The sequence below is a fragment of the Ostrinia furnacalis genome, unplaced genomic scaffold (assembly GCF_004193835.3).
Source record: "Ostrinia furnacalis isolate ACB-3 unplaced genomic scaffold, ASM419383v2 OfSCF7554, whole genome shotgun sequence".
Taxonomy (NCBI): domain Eukaryota; kingdom Metazoa; phylum Arthropoda; class Insecta; order Lepidoptera; family Crambidae; genus Ostrinia; species Ostrinia furnacalis.
In genome coordinates, this window is record NW_021137793.1 from 331,597 (window position 1) to 350,689 (window position 19,093).

Here is a 19,093-nt window from a genome sequence, read left to right on the forward strand (position 1 = left end):
AGGCATGAATGCATAAAAGCAGATCATCATCTGATAAGAACATAACCGTATCTTTTCTAAGATTGAAGGCTATGTAAGGATGACTAGGAATGATATAATATGTCTGCTGATTTTTGTTTTGAGGAATAGTTATAACTCTGTCAAGTTCATAAATTTCCTTGTTTACAAGCGGTATTCTGATTTCAATGATTAGATAGCTGTTATGTAATCTCGATGACACCTTTAACATTTTATAGATGTCGGTAAAGTGATTTTGTTCTACAGGTATAGCGAGATCACCCTGTAGTTGACTTGATATAGTTAGAATTTGATACTGTAGTTGTTCAGGCGACAATAAATGAGTATCGATGCGACCGTGTCTTATGTCGGTGATTGTATTTATCAATGTCTCTTGCATGCGCCTTAAATTGGAGATGATTATGTTTGCTACTAATGCTGATGACGTCACGTAGAGGTCGTTCTGAACATCTAGGCGAACGTGATTAATTTCGTCAGTTAAGTTGCGAAGGTGCTGTCTGACGAATGTAAACTGAGTGTTCATGATTTTCTCATTGCGTTGTATGATGTTAGACTCAGCTTCGAGAATGAGAGTCTGATTTCTGATCAAATTTTGAAGGTGTTTTTCATTGTGAGTCACCTGCTCGATATCTTTTGCATACTTCTCTGCGAATCTCTCATCTAACACTCCAAACAATGAGTTAGCGATGTAGCCGACTCCATCGACCAAACCACGCTTCTGTCGATTGTTGTATTGAAATTGTAACAACTTGTTGTAATGCTGAATTTCGCTCAATTCATGATTTAATTGAGAGGTAAGTGTTTGATATTGCTTAGGTAGAGGTTTGCAGCTCTGTGATAGATGATTTACATAAGATTCAATGTTTGTTAATCCTTGATAGTAAGATGATAAGTTGTAATAGACAACAAGCTTCCACTCGTCTCTGATGTACTGTAGATTAGATATTTTGTCGAAGTACAACCCCTTGTTTTCTGTAATTTGAGTGACGTTGTAGGGCTGTGAATTTTGCTGGACAGTTGGTGAAATTAACATTGCAAAACACAATAAAGTTGTTACTAAGCCATTGATTATTTTATTACTGCTTCTGTTAGGCCTTTTATTTGTGTCTTGCTGTACTTCTTGCTTTGCTGGATGCTGATTCTGTTCTGATGACATCTCATGAACAGGTAAAAGTACCAATTTCGTAATCGGTCTTTTTATTATGCTGTTTTGTGTTTTGACAGATACTACTCTAACGTATCCGTCTTTACCGGGGTGGATGTCATACACTCGGCCCATGACCCATTTCCCGGGCGGTAAGTAATCGTCCTTGATTAGAACAATATCGTTGATATCGATGTTTTTGCTAGGAGTTCTCCATTTGGATCGAGCTTGGAGCTGCTGAAGGTAGTCTGTTGACCACCTCTTCCAAAAATGCTTTATCATGCTTTGTAAAAGTTGCCATCTACTGGGAAGGTTCATATTGTCATCTCCCTGAGGTCGTGATAATAGAGAGCCACCAATAAGAAAATGACCTGGTGTTAGAAAGTCATCTTCAGGGTTTTCAGTCAGAGGGAATAGGGGTCTCGAGTTGAGACAGGCTTCTATTTGTTGAATTAATGTGCTAAACTCCTCGTATGTGAGTCGTTGCTCGCCAAGTGTTCGTTTTAGGTGGTGTTTAAAGCTCTTGACTGCTGCTTCCCACAAACCCCCTGCGGACGGCCATGCGGGTGAGTTAAATGACCATTTTATATCCCATTCGGCTATGTTGTTGAAGAACTCATGATTGATATTTGCTGTTATCTCCTTGTACTCTTTTTTCAGTAATCGATTGGCACCTACAAAATTAGTGCCGTTGTCGCTGTACATGTGAGTAGGAACACCACGACGTGCACAAAAGCGACGAAACGCTGCTAGGAAAGCAGGCGTGCTTAGGTCCGAGACCAGCTCGAGATGAACTGCTTTGGTAGAGAGACATACAAAAATTGCTATGTATCCTTTATGACACCGTACGCCTCTACCCTTGCTTGCTTTCAGGTCAACATGACCTGTGAAGTCAACTCCTGTGTGTGCAAAGGGACGTGATGGAGTTACCCGAGCCCGAGGTAAGTCTGCCATTATTTGCTGTCTCTTTTCAGTGCTATAACGTCTACATGTTACACACATTCTGAGTTGTCTTTTTACTGTATTCATTCCACTAAGAATCCAGTATTTCTCTCTGATGTATGATAGTGTAAGTCTAGGACCCCCGTGTAGGGTTGTTATGTGTCCTTGACTGATAATGAGGTCCGTAAGTCGGCTATGATTTGATAAAATGATCGGGTGTTTGGCAGAGCTGCTGAGATCCGAATTATTTAGCCGACCACCAACTCTCATGATTCCATGCTCATCTAAAAATGGATGTAAACTTGCTATCTTGCTATTTGGTTTCACGTGGCCCTTGCTCTGTAATTGAATTAATTCATTTTCAAAATCTCTTGCTTGAGTGTCTTTGATGACAATGTTGTATGCATTTTCAATTTCAGTTGGCGATAGAAGTTCATTACACTCCGATGACCTATGACGCAAGCGCGCCACGAAACGTGAAACCCATGCTATTGTTTTTATAACGCGAGTAATTGAATTATTATTTTGCAGTAATTCAGTTATAAGTGTAGATTGGTTGCTATGATGTAAAGCAGTATTTACACATGCTTGTTTTGCCTCTATCATTGGGCTTTGATATTTTTTGTTGCTAAATTCATTGGGGTCAAATGTAGTAAGCCATTTGGGCCCTTGCCACCACAACGAATGCTCTAGTAGGGTTTTCACTGTTGAACCCCTGGTTGCGGAATCAGCTGGGTTGTCTTCTGACCGCACGTGATTCCATTGAGAGGCTGGGATGACCTCTTTGATTTGATTGACTCTATTTGCTACAAATTGCTTCCAACGCGTGACATCTCCATGGATCCATCCTAAGGCCACCATGGAGTCAGTCCATGCGTGAATTGATACGTTGTCGTTATTAGGTAATGCTTGGACAACTTTCTTCATAAGTTGTGATAAAAGTTGTGCACCGCACAACTCAAGCCTCGGTAGTGAGACTTGCTTGTTTAATGGAGCTAGTCTTGTTTTTGCTATTACTAATGTCGATGTGCATTCTCCTTTATTGTTATTTGTTACGATGTAAATAGAACACGCGTATGCTTTTTCGGATGCATCGCAAAATCCGTGTATTTTGTATGTAATTAATGTGTTACCTAAATAGCGTGGTATTGAAAATTTATCAATGGTTTTGAGGTCATCTTTTAATAGATGCCATTCCTCTTGCAATTGCTGTGATAATTTATCGTCCCATGCCATACCTGACGTCCATGCTTTTTGAAATAATAATTTTGCTTTAATTGTAAGAGGAGAAAGCCAACCTAGTGGGTCGAAAATTTTGGAAATATCAGATAGAAGTTGTCGTTTAGTATGATTGGCTTCCTTTTGATCAATAGTACTTTGAAATGAAAAATTATCTGTTGAAGGATGCCACCGTAGCCCGAGGGTCTTACGGGACTCTGAACATTTGAAATCGAAGGGTGTTTCAACTTGATTGGATGATAAGTCAGCCACCAGTTCCTTGGTGTTTGCCGACCATTTTCTCAAATTCATTCCTGCACCCTGTAACATCTGTATTAATTGATTTTGTAGCTCTTTTGTTTGCTCAATGCTATTATGTCCACTTAGGAGATCATCAGTGAAGAATGAACTCTCTAATGCTGCTGCTGCTAAAGGATACTTCGATGCGTCATCCTTAGCAAGTTGTCTCAAAGTTCTAATTGCTAAAAATGGGGCTGCCTTAGTCCCATATGTAACTGTCGTGAGATGGTATTCACGAAGTGGCTCTGAAGGCGAGTCGCGCCAAATGATAGACTGTAGGGGTTGATCTGAATCCCTGACGAGTATCTGACGGAACATTTTCTCGATGTCCGCAGTTATTACGTATTTATGCTGTCTCCACCTTAAGATGAGATTGTGTAGGTCAACTTGAAGGTTGGGACCACATTCCATCAAGTCATTCAGACTGTGGCCTGTGGTGGTCTTTGATGAGCCATTGAATACTACACGCAGTTTTGTAGTGCTTGAGTCTAACTTGAAGACGCCATGATGAGGTAAGTAACAACTAGGTTCGTCACCACCAGCCTCACGCATGTGTTTTAGCTCTTGATATTCATGAATAAACTGCTTATAACTGCTTGAGAATGCACTGTTTTTTGCCATTTTATGTTCCAATTGCTTAAATTGTGCTATAGCTTTCGGTTTAGATGAACCTAAGCTCTGTTCAAAATCTTGCTTCATTGGAAGTGCCACTACATACCTCCCACTGTCTAGGCGAGTTGTAGTAGCCTGATAAAAGTCTTCGCAGTACTGTTCCTCTCTAGTCAATGTGCTAGTGCTTTCATTTATATCTTCTAACTCCCAGTACTTTGCTATGTCTTTCAATTCGTTGATGACTACGTGGCAGTTAAAAGTTTTTACATTGCCAGAGAGAATCCAGTATAGTATATTTGGATGTATTCCGGCGTTTTTCTAGTAGAAGAATCCTTTCCAAAGGATGATTGAATTTGCTTTAGTTTGTCAACAATTTCTTTTTGACGAATGATGATGCCTTCCATGATGAATTGGAAGTTGAAGTGATAAAGGAACAATCTTACTTGATTGACTGATGAACTGCAACTGCTAACTGCTTACTGTCGTGTCTCCCCCCGTGGATCCAGAAGGAAGTTGTTATGACAGTGCTGCTGAGCCACCTGACCCTTGCCAAGTGACTAATGCTGATGCTGACCGATGATGTTGGTGTTACGAGTTGTTACCACAACGGCACAAATGATCACACGCGAAACTCTGCTCGATTGCCGCGCACTTGATCACCGATGGGCCCCGCAACCGTTTTGCTCGAAGGACCAAAGAAATGTAATAGTTGCTATGCTATGCTTGCTGATGAGGGATGGGTTACTCCGAAGAGTGCTAAATAAAACCGACCCGTTTGAGTGCTGCTCATACACTGATTTATTACTAAGTGATTCTACAGGCGTGAATTAAAACTAGGTCAAACTTATACGTAAAGTGTTTAACGCCTACTTAGCAATAAATGATTTAACTATATAAAAAGGAAATGTGCAAGTAATAATGTACGATAGCTCGTACAATGAGACAAATTCAATGAGTTAAAATTTCGATATTAAAAATCTTGTACAGACGACAGCACATCAAGCTTAAAACTCTCCATCTTATTTCGATATATTAAGTGTTATTTTGCAACAAAATGTAAGGCTGATGTCAAATGTCAGATGTCATGACAAAAAATCTCATTGAATTTGTCTCATATTTGCGGAATGAGTAGTTGTATTAAAGGATGCCAACGATTTGAAAGTCACCCTGTACAAGGTTGACTCAAAAAAGTTCCTTGCGTTCCTCCAACTTAATCACCTGACACAGCTTCCTGCGCCGGCTCATTGAAGTAGCTCAAAATAGCGCCATTACGCAAAAATTGAGCATTATAAATATCACTTTGTTTAACTTCAACAGAAAAGATTAAATCGATTCATTTCACGAGACTTTCTGTTTCGGAAGGGTTTTCCTAAACAGCTAACTAACCACCAATCTGATCATTGGGCGAAACTGTAATTTGAGCCTTTTATTATCTCGATTAACCACATATGTGTCAAACCATATTTTTTTAAACTAAACTTTAACATTATTTTAATTAAAATCTGTGTCCAAATAACGAAATAATCAGACTTAATGTCCACTACGAGTAGGGTTTCTGATTTCTCGACTTATTTTTTTTCTCGAGTTTCGGGAATTCTCGAGGCCAAAGTCTCGAGTTTTCTCGGGTCTCGAGTCTTTTAATTAAAACTGTTGAAATCGGTTGAAATTTAATAAAAACACGGGTTTTTATTAATGTTATAATGTGTCTGGGTTATAATCAATAATACTGTAAAGTTTCAACAAAATCCGTTCAGTAGTTTTTGCGTGAAAGAGTAACACACATCCAGACATCCACACAAACTTTCGCATTTATAATATTAGTACGATAATTATAACTTAGTAATTAACTAAAGGAACAAAAGTCATAAAGTCGCGTGTACTTTAAGGATTAATAACCATAAATATCTGGAGCTCCAATTGAATCACTTGTCTTCCAAAGAACACAAGTCCAAATTAATTGAAAAATTACGATAATAAACCTACATTTACAAACAAAAAAAAACTTTTAAATAAATTTTTAAACTTAAAGATAACGACTTGAATAAACGTATTTACGAGTACCTAAACTAACAGTTAACAAAAAATTTTCAGTCTTTAAATCAGTCAGTTATACAAACATAATATAATATAGCATACTCGTAGGTGAACATTATTAGTTTCGGTTAAGATCATTACTTGCAAATCAAATTAGTTAAAAAAAGGAAAGACTAGGCCAGTCTAAACGCAACGTTAACCTATTAAATAATTAAAAACTTACTTTTGTCTAAGAAAATAGGCTTTCAAACATATTAAAGCTTCAAAATCGAAACTCGAGAACTCTCGAGCTCCGGTATTTTTTTTCTCGTCTCGAATGAAGCCAAATTTCTCGAGTTTTCTCGAGTTCGAGAAAGCTCGAGCAGAAACCCTAACTACGAGAAAGCTCATATCAACGTCACGTAAGCAAGGGAATAACAAGCTTAAGCAATTGTGACCGCGTAATGAGATAACATACTAACCCAAGTCCCAACTGCTGCTCATATAAAATGGTATAACCATACATTTAGGTGGGCGTGGAAGAAGGATTACACGCATGGGAGGCGGCGGTGGAGGCGGCGCGCGGCGGCGGCTGGCTGGCGCTGCTCGTGGGCGCTTCACCTTTCACCGGCGACTTGCATAGCTTCGTCGCCGCCTTCGTGCAACGACCGGTGAGTCTATTCTGCTATCCAAACGATTCTGACGCCCGTATTCACAAACATCTTTTTTTATGCATAACAAGGCAGGTATTTAACCACAATCGCAGCTGTGAGGTCTCTCAGTGCGCGTGGACGCACAGGGTCACACGAACCAATCACAGCTCTATTCAACGCTGTGTGTTCAATTTTCTGCTTCACTTAAGCAAGCATTGTTCGTGAATACGGGAGTGAAACTCCAAGTGACCAATATAAAAACTAACTACACTGTGCCTATAGTAGCGCCCTCCTGTAAATGTCATAATTTTAAGGTTGGTCAAGGTGGCAAAAATCGGAACTAATAATCCAGTATTGATAGTAACCCCCTAGGCAAGGTTATAGTTGGGACGCGACGGTGCAGTGTTGGACATCTATAATTAACTACTACTTATACCATCAAACCTTAAGCGGTTGCAAATGACCATGACAACTGATTGTCTATTTTGTCTCGATTCACGGGGTAAAGGGTTAAAAAATGCATTTATTTGTCACGTACCAAAGCAGAATTCGATGTCTTGATGAAGTTAAGAGAAGTCTATATTAGAATTATGTTTTCAGCCTGAAGACTTCAGTGAAGAGTTTCGTTTGTGGATTGTTTCCGAAGACCGTGAAATACCACCACTTATTGCAAATGCGTGCGTGAATGTCATTTTAGAGGTAAGGTCACTTCATCAGTTATGTCGCTAATCTTTCACTACCTTTCTTTTAATAATACTTACAGAAAGCAGTGTCATCGTCCCTTTTATGCAAAGAATTTGTTTCGCATGCATTTATTCGAGTACGGTGCTGGTATGATAATGGATGTACCCATCTTATGACCCAGAGAGGAAGATGGCAACTTTTTTAGTTACATTATCTTATGTACCCACAATACTACTTATGTGCGTCCAATAGAATAAGACATCTTTGTTACAAGTGGAATAAGGTTGTGTTGTGAAATTTATGGCCACTTCGGGTGTCACGTACTATTTGACACTGACTGTATCTATGCATACAGGGGGAGGGGGTCTCCGGGCTCCGTTATAACTATGCATAGCATAGGGCCAGGCCTGTTCATCTCCGCGAGTTTACATCGAAAACAAAACACGCACGATGGCCCACCTACAGGATACTATTCGACAAGGCCTCACACACGAGCGAACATTGACTCACGCACGCGTATTCTTGTGTATGATGGAAGAAAATAAAGAAAATGGTATACTAAATACTGTGCAGTATTTAACTGCCTAAATAATAATAAAAACACAGAATGAACTTTTTTAAGTTGCCTCAAGACACTGAGAGGTAAATAAGTAGTTAATATTATTCTTGGTAATTCATGCTAAATCATGTATTTTCCTCCGCCATTTTTCGCAGTTTGGCACCTCACGTCACATCATTTTACCGAAGTCAGCCCTATAACTTCGGCGCAGTGCCGATCACTGACGTTTGTCAACAAAATGGTGCTTGACTCTTGAGACAGGCTAAATTACACCATATTGTTAATGACATTGAGCATACATTTTTTTAAATACCTTCGCGAAGTAAAACTTCTGTACGTAGTAAGTACTTATTATTATTCTGTGATAGGGCTGCGTAACTGACGCGTATTCCCTGTCGACAGGCGCCCGAAGGCGTGAAGCACAACGCTCTAGGCACGCTGGCGGCGTGGGGCGGCTACGAGGCGGCGCCGGCGCTGGTACGCGCGCACGCCTGCCTCGCGCTGTTCCACGCCGTGCTGCAGGAGCGCCGCGCCTATATTCCGCAAGGTGGGTATGGTGATGATGAATGCTTACTGTCGTATTGCCAAACTTTATTGGTAGTGGGGTACAGAATTGATGGCGGTCGAGATTGGGTTTTCAGTGGCAACAACATACCGAAGACGTAATTTTGGCATGCTTCCCGCTCGGTGGGCTGAGGTTCTAGTGAAAATCACGAGAAGCACCTGGATGCCTGGCCTTTGTCCAGTAATGGATTTCATTTGATTGAAACGAATGAACCCCTATGGTTGAAATGAACGAACCTGCTTATTTCTATTTATAAACGCAACGCAAACTTTGAATTTTCGGATAGAGCCAGTATATTCTTTAAACTATTATTGATCCGATAATAGAGCTCGTGAAGCATTTTCAGGACCAAGAACTAGTTTTTCGATATCTTGTATAGTTTAGTATCGTAGTTATCGTTTTTTTAACCTATTATTGATACCGTTTGATAGAGCTCGTGGAACATTATCAGGACCAGTAGGCCTAAGATGCGCGACGTGATAACTTTTATCGACGCCAAAATGTATGGGAAAAATCGATAAAATGGCGTGATAACCGCTTATCGCGGCGCGCATCTTAGGCCTACAGGAACTAGTTTTTCGATATCATATTGTTAGAACTAATCTAATGAGATCATTTCTCGTTCCCACCCTGTATGTGAACACGTAGTAAACCCAGCCTCGTGCAGGTTGGACCCAGTGGTACGCGTGGGAGTGGGGCGAGGTGTGCGCGAGTGCCGAGGCGCTGCGGGCCGGCGGCGCGGGCGCGCGCGCTTTGGTCCTGGCGCTGTACGCGGCGCGCGCGGGAAGCGAGGCCGATCGTGCGGCCCTGCGCGCGCTGCATAATGCGACACTCGGGGATCACGCGCTAGCGCACGACGCGCGCCCGCTTGGACTACCGCTGCGTCTACCACATGCCACGCGCACACAGGTACATTATAATAAAGCAGCGCTGTACGCGGCGCGCGCGGGGAGCGAGGCCGACCGCGTGCCTTACATAATGCAACGCTCGGAGATCATGCGCTCGCTCACGACGCGCGCCCGCTTGGACTACCGCTGCATCTACCACATGCCACTCGCACACAGGTACATATTATAAAACTGCGCTTTGGTCCTGGCTCTGTACGTTGCGCGTGCGGGCAGCGAGGCTGACCGTGCAGCCCTGCGCGCGCTGCATAAAGCAACGCTCGGGAATCACGCACTAGCGCACGACACGCGCCCGCTTGGACTACCGCTGCGTCTACCACATGCCACTCGCACACAGGTACATATTATAAAACTGCGCTTTGGTCCTGGCTCTGTACGCTGCGCGTGCGGGCAGCGAGGCTGACCGTGCAGCCCTGCGCGCGCTGCATAATGCAACGCTCGGGGATCACGCACTAGCGCACGACGCGCGCCCGCTTGGACTACCGCTGCGTCTACCACACGCCACTCGCACACAGGTACATATTATAAAACTGCGCGCTGGTACTAGCTCTGTATGCGGCGCGCGCGGGAAGCGAGGCCGACCGTGCAGCCCTGCGCGCGCTGCATAATGCAACGCTCGGGGATCACGCGCTCGCGCACGACGCGTGTCCACTCGGTCTACCGCTGCGTCTACCACATGCCACCCGCACACAGGTACATATTATAAAGCAGCGCTCTAATGCTAGCTCTATACACGTGCGCGAGTAACGAGGCTGATCGCGCGGCCCTGCGCGCCTTACATAATGAAACGCTCGGGAATCATGCGCTAGTACACGACCCGCGTCCTCTCGGTTTACCACTGCGTCTACCACATGCCAAGCGCACACAGGTCAGGTACCTAATATTTTAAAACTGCGCTTTGGTCCTGGCTCTGTCCGTGGTGCGCACGGGTAGCGAGGCCGACCGCGCGGCCCTGCGCGCACTGTATAATGCGCCCGCTTGGTCTACCGCTGCGTTTGCCACACGCCATCCGTACACAGGTACATATAAAGCCGCGCTCTGATGCTAGCTCCGTACGCGGCGCGCGCGAGGAGCGAGGCCTTGGACTACCGCTGCGTTTGCCACATGCCACCCGCACACAGGTGCATTGAAAACTGTCTCGATTTTCAGAGTTAAATTGAAGCGTTTTTAAAGAAGTTGTGTCTTAGAATTATTGATTTCAAGTCAGCTACCCAATTCTAACTCAATCGGATTTTTTAATGATAACCGATATTCAACCATGATTCAAGTGCGAGTACTTTATCTATTGTATACAAACAAAAATTTTGTTTTTTAGGAATATTCCTCGGCGTTTGAAGCTCTCCCTCAAATTGATACACCAGAAATACTCGGTCTGCCGGCCAATTGCAGAATCGCATGGGAAAGAAACGCCGCCAACGATATCATAAATGGTTTAAAAGGTGAGTAATCATTCAATGCCAGGGGGGGGGGAGCAAAGGGTGGCACCCGGGGGGGCACCCCCCCCCCCCCCCCGTCATAATATAAATTATAGCNAAATTATAGCCTAAGGCATCCCAGAATGGCACCCCCCCTGTCATGAAATCACGACCGTCCTTGCCATGCAGATGCGTCAGTGAGAACTAATTGCGCGATTTGTGTCACCCCCTGATGCTTGGCACCCGGGGCGGACCGCCCCCACCGCCCCCCCCTTACGCCGCTACTGTTCAATGCTGTTAATTTATTTTGTTCACTGAGTATTGCTTAATATTATGTACTAAACTTAATTTACAGAATTGGACTCGACAACGAGTAGCCAAGAAAATAATAAAAACAATGTCACGCCTTTGAAAATGATTCTGGCACTTTGGAAGAAGTTGATGTCTGGAAGTCCTCTTTTAAAAGCAGATTATAAGATTGACGTAAGTTCTTTATTCTCTAGTGATGGTATAAATTGAGTATGTATGTTTATTATTTAAAACTAGCGGGCGTCCGCGACTTTGTACGCCCCGTTTTACCCCTTTAGGGGTGAAGTTTCGTAAGATCCGTTCTTAGCGGATTTTTGCACTCTATAAGAAATCTACCTGTCAAATTTCAAGTTTGTAGGTATTACAGTTTCTGAGATTTCGTGATTAATCAGTGAGTGGTATTTCCCTTTTAGTTAAACACTAGCGGCCGCCCGCGACGCGGGCTAGCGGTCGTAAGCGTGGATCCCGTTTTAGCCTCTTAGGGGTGGAGTTTAGTAAAATCCGTTGTTAGTGAGCACCTACGTTTTAAAAGGAACCCCCATGCAAAATTTGAGACTCCTAGCACTTGTAGTTTCTGAGATTTCGTGATGAGTGAGTCAGTCGATCAGTGGCTTTCGCTTTTATTGATAAGATTGGATTAATTTGATTTGTTCGTTGCAGCGCATGCGCGGATGGTGGGGCAGCGTGTGCGCGAGCGAGGCGCGCGAGGCGGCGCGTGCGGCCCGCGGCCTTCACCTTGCGCTAGCTGTCCTGGCGCGCCAGGCAACCCGCGCGCCGCCGCTGCACAAGGTATGTGGTGTTGACTCCTGATGGTGGGGCAGTGTATACACGAGCGAGGCGCGCGAGGCGGCGCGCGCGGCCCGCGGCCTGCACCTCGCGCTGGCGGGCCTGGCGCGCCACGCGGCCCGCGCGCCGCCGCTGCACAAGGTACGATGTCAATGCTGGGCAGTTGCAGCACAAACGGCATGCGTATTACGAATCTTAAGGTTAAGTTGCACCACCTTACTTTAACAAAACATCCGAAATCTGTCAAACTCCATCAAAAATCACCAGTTATCGACGTGGCGTAACTATACCATCCGAGGCCTGTGGCAAATTCGGGGCATAGGGCCCTTGACGTATCTAGGGTTATTTTCAGAGAGGCCCCGGGGCCATCGCGCCCTGAAGCATCGCGAGGGGCGGGGGGCGATCAGGTTCTTGGGCCGGGGCCCCCTTGGGTCGGGGGCCCGTGGTGTTTTACCAGCCCTGCCACCCTCTATAGTTACGCCACTAGTTAAAGTTAAAGTTACTTTTTTAGGTGGTGCAACACAGCCTTAGCAACAAACTGTTGTCAGTTGTACAATAGGAATGATAATGATGATGATTTCTCTCATAAACTTAGGTTGACGTTAAAGTAGGAGATCAATCAATAAAGAGATATTTTCTCGTAGGTGCCGGAAGAGTGGCAGGCGCTATGGGCGGGCCCGCAGCGGCCCGAGGAATACGTGCGCGAGTTCTGCGCCCGCGCGCGCGCCGCGCTCGAGCGGCTCGCCGCGCCCTTCGCAGACGACTACCTGCCCGCAGGTGACTTACTTGCCTTATGGTCCTATGTCCCCTAGATGGGGCAGAGGGCGTCCACAACAGTCCTCCATCTCGTTCGGTCTTGAGCTTCTCGCTTGATCTCGCTCCAGGTCTTGCCGATCTTCTTCGCCTCGTCCGCTACAGTGCGCCGCCAAGTTTGCCTGGGTCGACCACGTTTGCGTTTTCCTTGGGGATTCCAATCCAGAGCCTGCTTAGGGATGTGATCGGGGTCCCTTCGGAGAGTGTGGCCAATCCAGTTCCACCTGCGGCGCTTGGTCTGCTGGTCGATCGGAATTTCTTGGCAGCGTTCCAATAGCTCAACGTTGGACATTTTCTCGGGCCAGTATATGCCGAGAATTCGGCGAAGGCAGCGGTTGATGAAGACCTGCAGCTGGTGCGAGATAACCTTGGTGACCTTCCACGTTTCACACCTATAGAGCAGAACGGATTTAACGTTGGACCCGAATATTTTGATCTTGACCCTTCGGGTCAATTTCCGTGACTGCCATATGGGGCGAAGTTGTGCGAAGGTTGCCAAGGCCAGAGCTACCTTCGCCCGCAGGTAGGATGAATCATTTTGGAAACAAATATCAGTATTCAGTACAGCCATTTGAGACTATTTTTTTCTAACACTGCAGGGGAACGTAAACTTATAAGAATTTAATAAACTTATAAAAAATTTACTTCTCACAATAATTTAAGTTTTCATTTTCTGTATTTGTTGCTGTTGGTACACACAGCATAAGGAAACTTGTTGTCCCATCACAAAAAATAATATGTCAGTATCGCTACTGCTTACATGTATATTTGCAACTTAGTTAATAATTGTCAGTGTGCGAATCTGACTCGCATTTGACCGTAATTTTAGTATGCGTCAAAGTCGTATTGTAAATGAAGTGACGATAGCCGAACGGTGAAAGATGTCGGACTGGCCGACTCGAGATCCGAGGGAGGAACGCTGCTTAGAACCCCGCCGCCGCTCGACTATTGTGATGAACCCACTCGTAACACAAACTTAATACGAGCGGTTACGGGACTTTTTATTGAACAAAATGTCTAAGGCTGAGTTTCACCACCAATACTTTAACCGTAACCATAACCGGTGGTTTTGTATGGAGTTTGACAGCTTTTGTTATATTTAAAGTAAGATGGTGCAACCTAGCATTATTATACAGGGTGGAATTTTGTAATGCCACCTGGAGGGAAAGTACTCTTAATATTGTAGATCGACATTTTTTCTCAAAGAAAACATTCCTTTGTTTTTGAAAAGAAATAGAACTGCATTCAAAGATTTCCAAAAATTTGCTTGCCACATTTGGAATTAGAACCAAATAAAATCTGTTAAAAATTACACCCTGTATTTTTATTGCATCGATCGTTAGGGTTGAGTATAAGGATGAAATCTTTCTAACAAACTTGATAAATCAAATGGAAGGAAAACCATGAAATCTTAAATTATTTTAATTATGTACAGGAAATTGTATGGTATGGTAGAGAATTTTCGAAAAATTTTCTAAAATCTTTGAATGCATTTCTCTTTCTTTTCAAAAATAAAGGAATGTTTTCTTTCAATTAAATTTTCTATCTACAGTATTAAGAGTACTTTCCCTCCAGGTGGCATTACAAAATTCCACCCTGTATAAAAAAATGTTGCAGAGACGGACCTGCGCGGCTGGCTGCGGCCGGCGCGCGCGCTGTGGGCCCTGCGCGCCGTGAGCGCCGCGCGCCTGCGCACCGCGCCGCACGACCTCACGCTCGCCGCCAAGTGGGACTGCACAGGTCAGTGAGCTAAGAATATACACATTCTGTATCACGCTGTTCTTTTCAAATACCTATAAAGTACTCTTTCTTAGAGATAAAATAAACGCATGTGTTGCTCTGTAAAATAAAAGATTTATTCAATATTAATACATTTCTCATAGAAATAAACTAACTTCCCTATTCATTAGCTATAACACAAACCTGTAAAATAAAAGAAACGACATTTAAAGTTTATTATTATCTCTTAAAATATCTTCATATTTTCCACATAGACTATTCACTGTGACATTCATTTGATAGACGTCAAAGTCATAGACAAACCATAGACCCTAAAGTAAAAAGTATTTACTTTACATACCTATATCTCAAATTAGGTATTTTTGTTTGAAATCTCGCTTCGTTGTTTCGAATCTTTGAGAAAGTCAACCGAAGTTTGAAACGCGTGTCGAATGTCTCTACGTAAACCGAAGTTGAATGTAGTCAGACGTTTCTTGTTTAACTTCGGAGCTCTTCGACTCGAACGCATTTGAATAAGAATCTTTATTTGCGCAAAAACGTGGTAACCTATATTTACCGACAACTTTTCGAAAGTCGGGCAAGGCGAGGCGAAACTAAGTGAAGTGCATACCTAATCACGCTACTTCGCCGACATTAAAACCACGGTGTAATATTACGGTTTAATACGGGCGCATGCCATTTTATTCTACGCTAAAAGTTTGAACGCTATCCAGTATCTTTTCTATCAGTCCCATTTCAATTCTTGTTATAATTGTGATCTAGGTCTATTTAAGGTTCAGCCAAACCAACGCGATCGGCCGGCGTGCAGCGATGACGATCAGACTTAAATGCATTGATTACCATCGCTGCACGTCGGCTGATCGCGATGATTTGGCTGAATCTTTGGAAAGAAAAGAAAGAAAGAAAGAAAAAATGTTTATTCAGTATCATCGACAATACACTTTCAATACTTAACATTATTTAATGAGAAGGTAATTACAATGATACTGAAAAGGTATCCACTCAGCATGGTGTCGTAGCATCTCAGTAGATAATGCCACGATGCTGGTCTTCCGTGGATTACCTATATTGTTTGATATAAAAGACAATGCCGGAAATTGGCGTCTTTTTTTTTCGCGCGGCCATCGACCAAACTTTGTTTTTTGATTACAAAATAGTGTAATAAACCAAACTTACTATGACATGTATACCTCTAAACTCAGTCTGAACTGAGTTACGAGCATTAGAAGTTTGATAAATAGTAAACGTCATAAAAACAAAATATGCTCGAAAACACATAAGACTGCTTTGTTCACGAAAAATGTCACGGGTATGGCACCACGTATTTTCAATAAGTTACCGGACAACATAAGAAATAAAGAAGAATTAATTTCCTTTAAAAATGCATTATTTCACTTTCTGGTTGAGAAGGCATACTACTCCATTAACGAATTCCTCCTGGACAATTTAAAAATGTGATCATAAAAATTAAATGTTTGCATGTAAAATTATAAAATGAACAGGTTTTAAGTAAATTAGTTAATTAGTATTAAGTAACCATTTATATGTATATTGCACGCCATCTGCTTGGCAAATTGTAGCTGAACAATTTTACGTTTAAATTTAAGATCCATCAATGTATGATATGTACCTACAATTGCAATAAACTAATTTGATTTGATTTGATTTGATTTGATTTGATTTGGAGAATTGACCCTTATGTACGCACAATATGTATATAGAAAACTCCATCTCAACTAACTTTCCAAACGTCAAATTGCCACAACCAAATTCAGTGTACTTCAGAATCGCATACCAATCACGGAGCACGATGTACTCCGTTGAGGCGAAGTAAAACGGTTATCTAACTAAAATTGTATAGACGCCTCAGTCAATGAACTTGCGACTCCAGATAGACAAGGCAACCGTGAACCGCGTTTAGCTAACAGACGCAGATTTAAGAAAAACTTTTTATAACATTAGGTATTTACTTGACACTGGCTGGAAGCTTGAGAGAAAAAAAAGTCTTTTGTCTTTTAAAATGCGCTGTATTTTCTTTTGTTTTATTCGCTTTTTGAATTGAGAACTTTTGAACCGCGAACGTAGCTGAAACGTAGAGCCTTGAATTAAACTTTAATATTTTTTTTATTTTCATAATACTGGCTACGAACGAAGCCATGGTGAAAAAAACTTTAGAGAGAATGCAAGCGAATTCCGCTTTTAAAATTTAAAATGCTAGATTTTTTTTTTTCATTTGAATTCACTTTGGAAATGAGAAGTTTTAATAGTTGGAATCACAGTTTGAAATGCAGCAAAATTAATTAGGCTTGCAGTTTTGCGGATTCTACTATCGAAAGACGAGCCAGGAGTTTGATATACCTAGCTAAAGTATGAATTAACTAAATAGTATTAACTAGATCTTAGTCGCACCTTTCTTTACAAAATGTTGAGAATAAAAAAAAATTAAAATTGTTTAAGATAGGGTCCAAATCACTCCATTAAAATGACGTTAGAGTTAGCAGAGCTCCTTTCTCCGTTTAAATAATAGTTAGATTGTTAAGAGTAATGTGATTTTTATCTTTTTCAGAGTCCATGGCAGTTACGACGACTTAGCGAGGGGCGCAAAGCAAGATTGTAATCAATACAAGTTACTTTAAAATTAAAATAATTAGCTGTGTGTCAGATGATTTAAAGCTAATCTTTTCTATTAACTTGCAAGACAAAATAAATAATATGCCAGCGTAAACTAATATTATCTATCACGCCCTATAGTTTGTATAGGGCATAAAAGCACATCAAACGTTACATTTTGGCTTTAAATTCATCACTATCCCGAACTANGTGATTAGGATCCTCAAGTCCCGCGCCCGCGCCGCCGCTGCTGCTGCGGTACCTGCCCACGGTAACTATACCCGGGTGATTAGGATCCTCAAGTCCCGCGCCCGCGCCGCCGCTGCTGCTGCGGTACCTGCCCACGGTAACTATACCCGGGTGATTAGGATCCTCAAGTCCCGCGCCCGCGCCGCCGCTGCTGCTGCGGTACCTGCCCACGGTAACTGTACCCGAGTGATTAGGATCCTCAAGTCGAAAGATTTTCAACGTTTCCTAATGAGTAGATCTTCAAATCGTTAAGAAAGCTTATGTAATATAGCAGATAATAACATTTTATTTATTTAACAATGTTTCAACATTGAATAGTTGTTATTTTTATTTAAATGTACTAATTTTAATCCTATTTCAATTTATATTAACCACCGTGCGGCCCTTTCAGTTTAACGTTTTTTCATGTGCCACGCACGCACGTCACTTAAGAGATTCTTGGATGTCCTCATACTCTCCTAAATCTTTGCTTATTAATGAACTATCTATGATGGGATTCGGTTTATTATAGCAATGTAGAAGATCGCATGCAGTATGCTCAAATATGATTTTGGGATGTCGCGAGCAAAAAACCTCGGTCTTCAAATCATTTATGTATTCAAATCGCCATCGTAAGATTTTGCATGGAAACTTAAACAGCGCCCTCGCGGCCGTAACGAGAACTAAAAGACAATAGCATGAACCTTGTTGTGACTCGAGAGTTCACACATTCATTTGTTTATGTATTTCCCCAGGGTGGTGAGATATCGCTTCGCCCCGAGGGCACGGCGCAGGTGCCGCTGTACGCCAGCGCGGCGCGCGAGACAGCCCTGGCGTGGCTGCGCGCGCCGCTAGCTCGCCCGCTCGCGCGCCCGCTCGCCGCGCTGCACGCCGTCGCGCTCGCCGTCGCGCCCGCCGCCCACTGAGCCGCCGGCGGCCGGGCTCATACAGATCATAGCTACCGGTTGCTAATAGGGAATATGTATCGATTTTAAAAGTTCATAATGTATGTATAAATAAACACTAGCTAAATCATAGAATTTCTGAAAAACTAGTTGAAACAGTGGCAGCGCAGCATTGGTTGGAACCCGGGGCGATTTTTGTGACCCAGGATTTTTGGTTTATTTGCGCGACTGTTGTCACCCCCCGATTCTTGGCACCCGGGGCCTTCTTTGTAATCATTTTAGAGTTAATTCTTTATCTTGAGTGTATCATTATCCTTGTGTGTAGCTGTAGTAGCCAGTAGTAGGTCGCACTTAATTACAATGTAATAAAATACTCTAAAATTAAATTTTGCCTTTTTTTAAGTAACCCCGAATTCCCAAAACGCCAGGTGAAATATCAATAAAACAAAATAATTTATATCTAAGATGCTTTTATTTTGGTAAAAATTTACCATAAATGTTGGTAACTTTGGATAGTCAGTACACGTATTAAAGCAAATTACAATTTTGTTGCTCTAACAATGCTATAACAATTATCTAAAAATAATGTTAATTTACCAACTAATGTTTTATTCAAAATAATTGAGAGCACTTTTAGGTACTTACAAAATAAAGTCGAAAGCAGAATTAATGAT

At 42.5% G+C, this 19,093-nt stretch overlaps 1 protein-coding gene across 1 annotated transcript; it reads left to right on the forward strand.

Moving 5' to 3' along the window:
• Positions 1 to 2,082: 2,082 nt before the first annotated feature.
• Positions 2,083 to 18,805, forward strand: btv (dynein cytoplasmic heavy chain beethoven). The gene is made up of 12 exons (XM_028321573.1): positions 2,083 to 2,103; positions 6,778 to 6,918; positions 7,501 to 7,599; positions 8,546 to 8,690; positions 9,376 to 9,772; positions 10,144 to 10,306; positions 10,929 to 11,052; positions 11,384 to 11,511; positions 11,998 to 12,126; positions 12,768 to 12,900; positions 14,554 to 14,676; positions 18,196 to 18,805. Exons 1-12 carry the CDS (start codon positions 2,083 to 2,085, stop codon positions 18,438 to 18,440), a joined length of 1,848 nt encoding a protein of 615 aa, XP_028177374.1. The 3' UTR covers positions 18,441 to 18,805.
• The last annotated feature ends 288 nt before the right edge of the window (positions 18,806 to 19,093 follow it).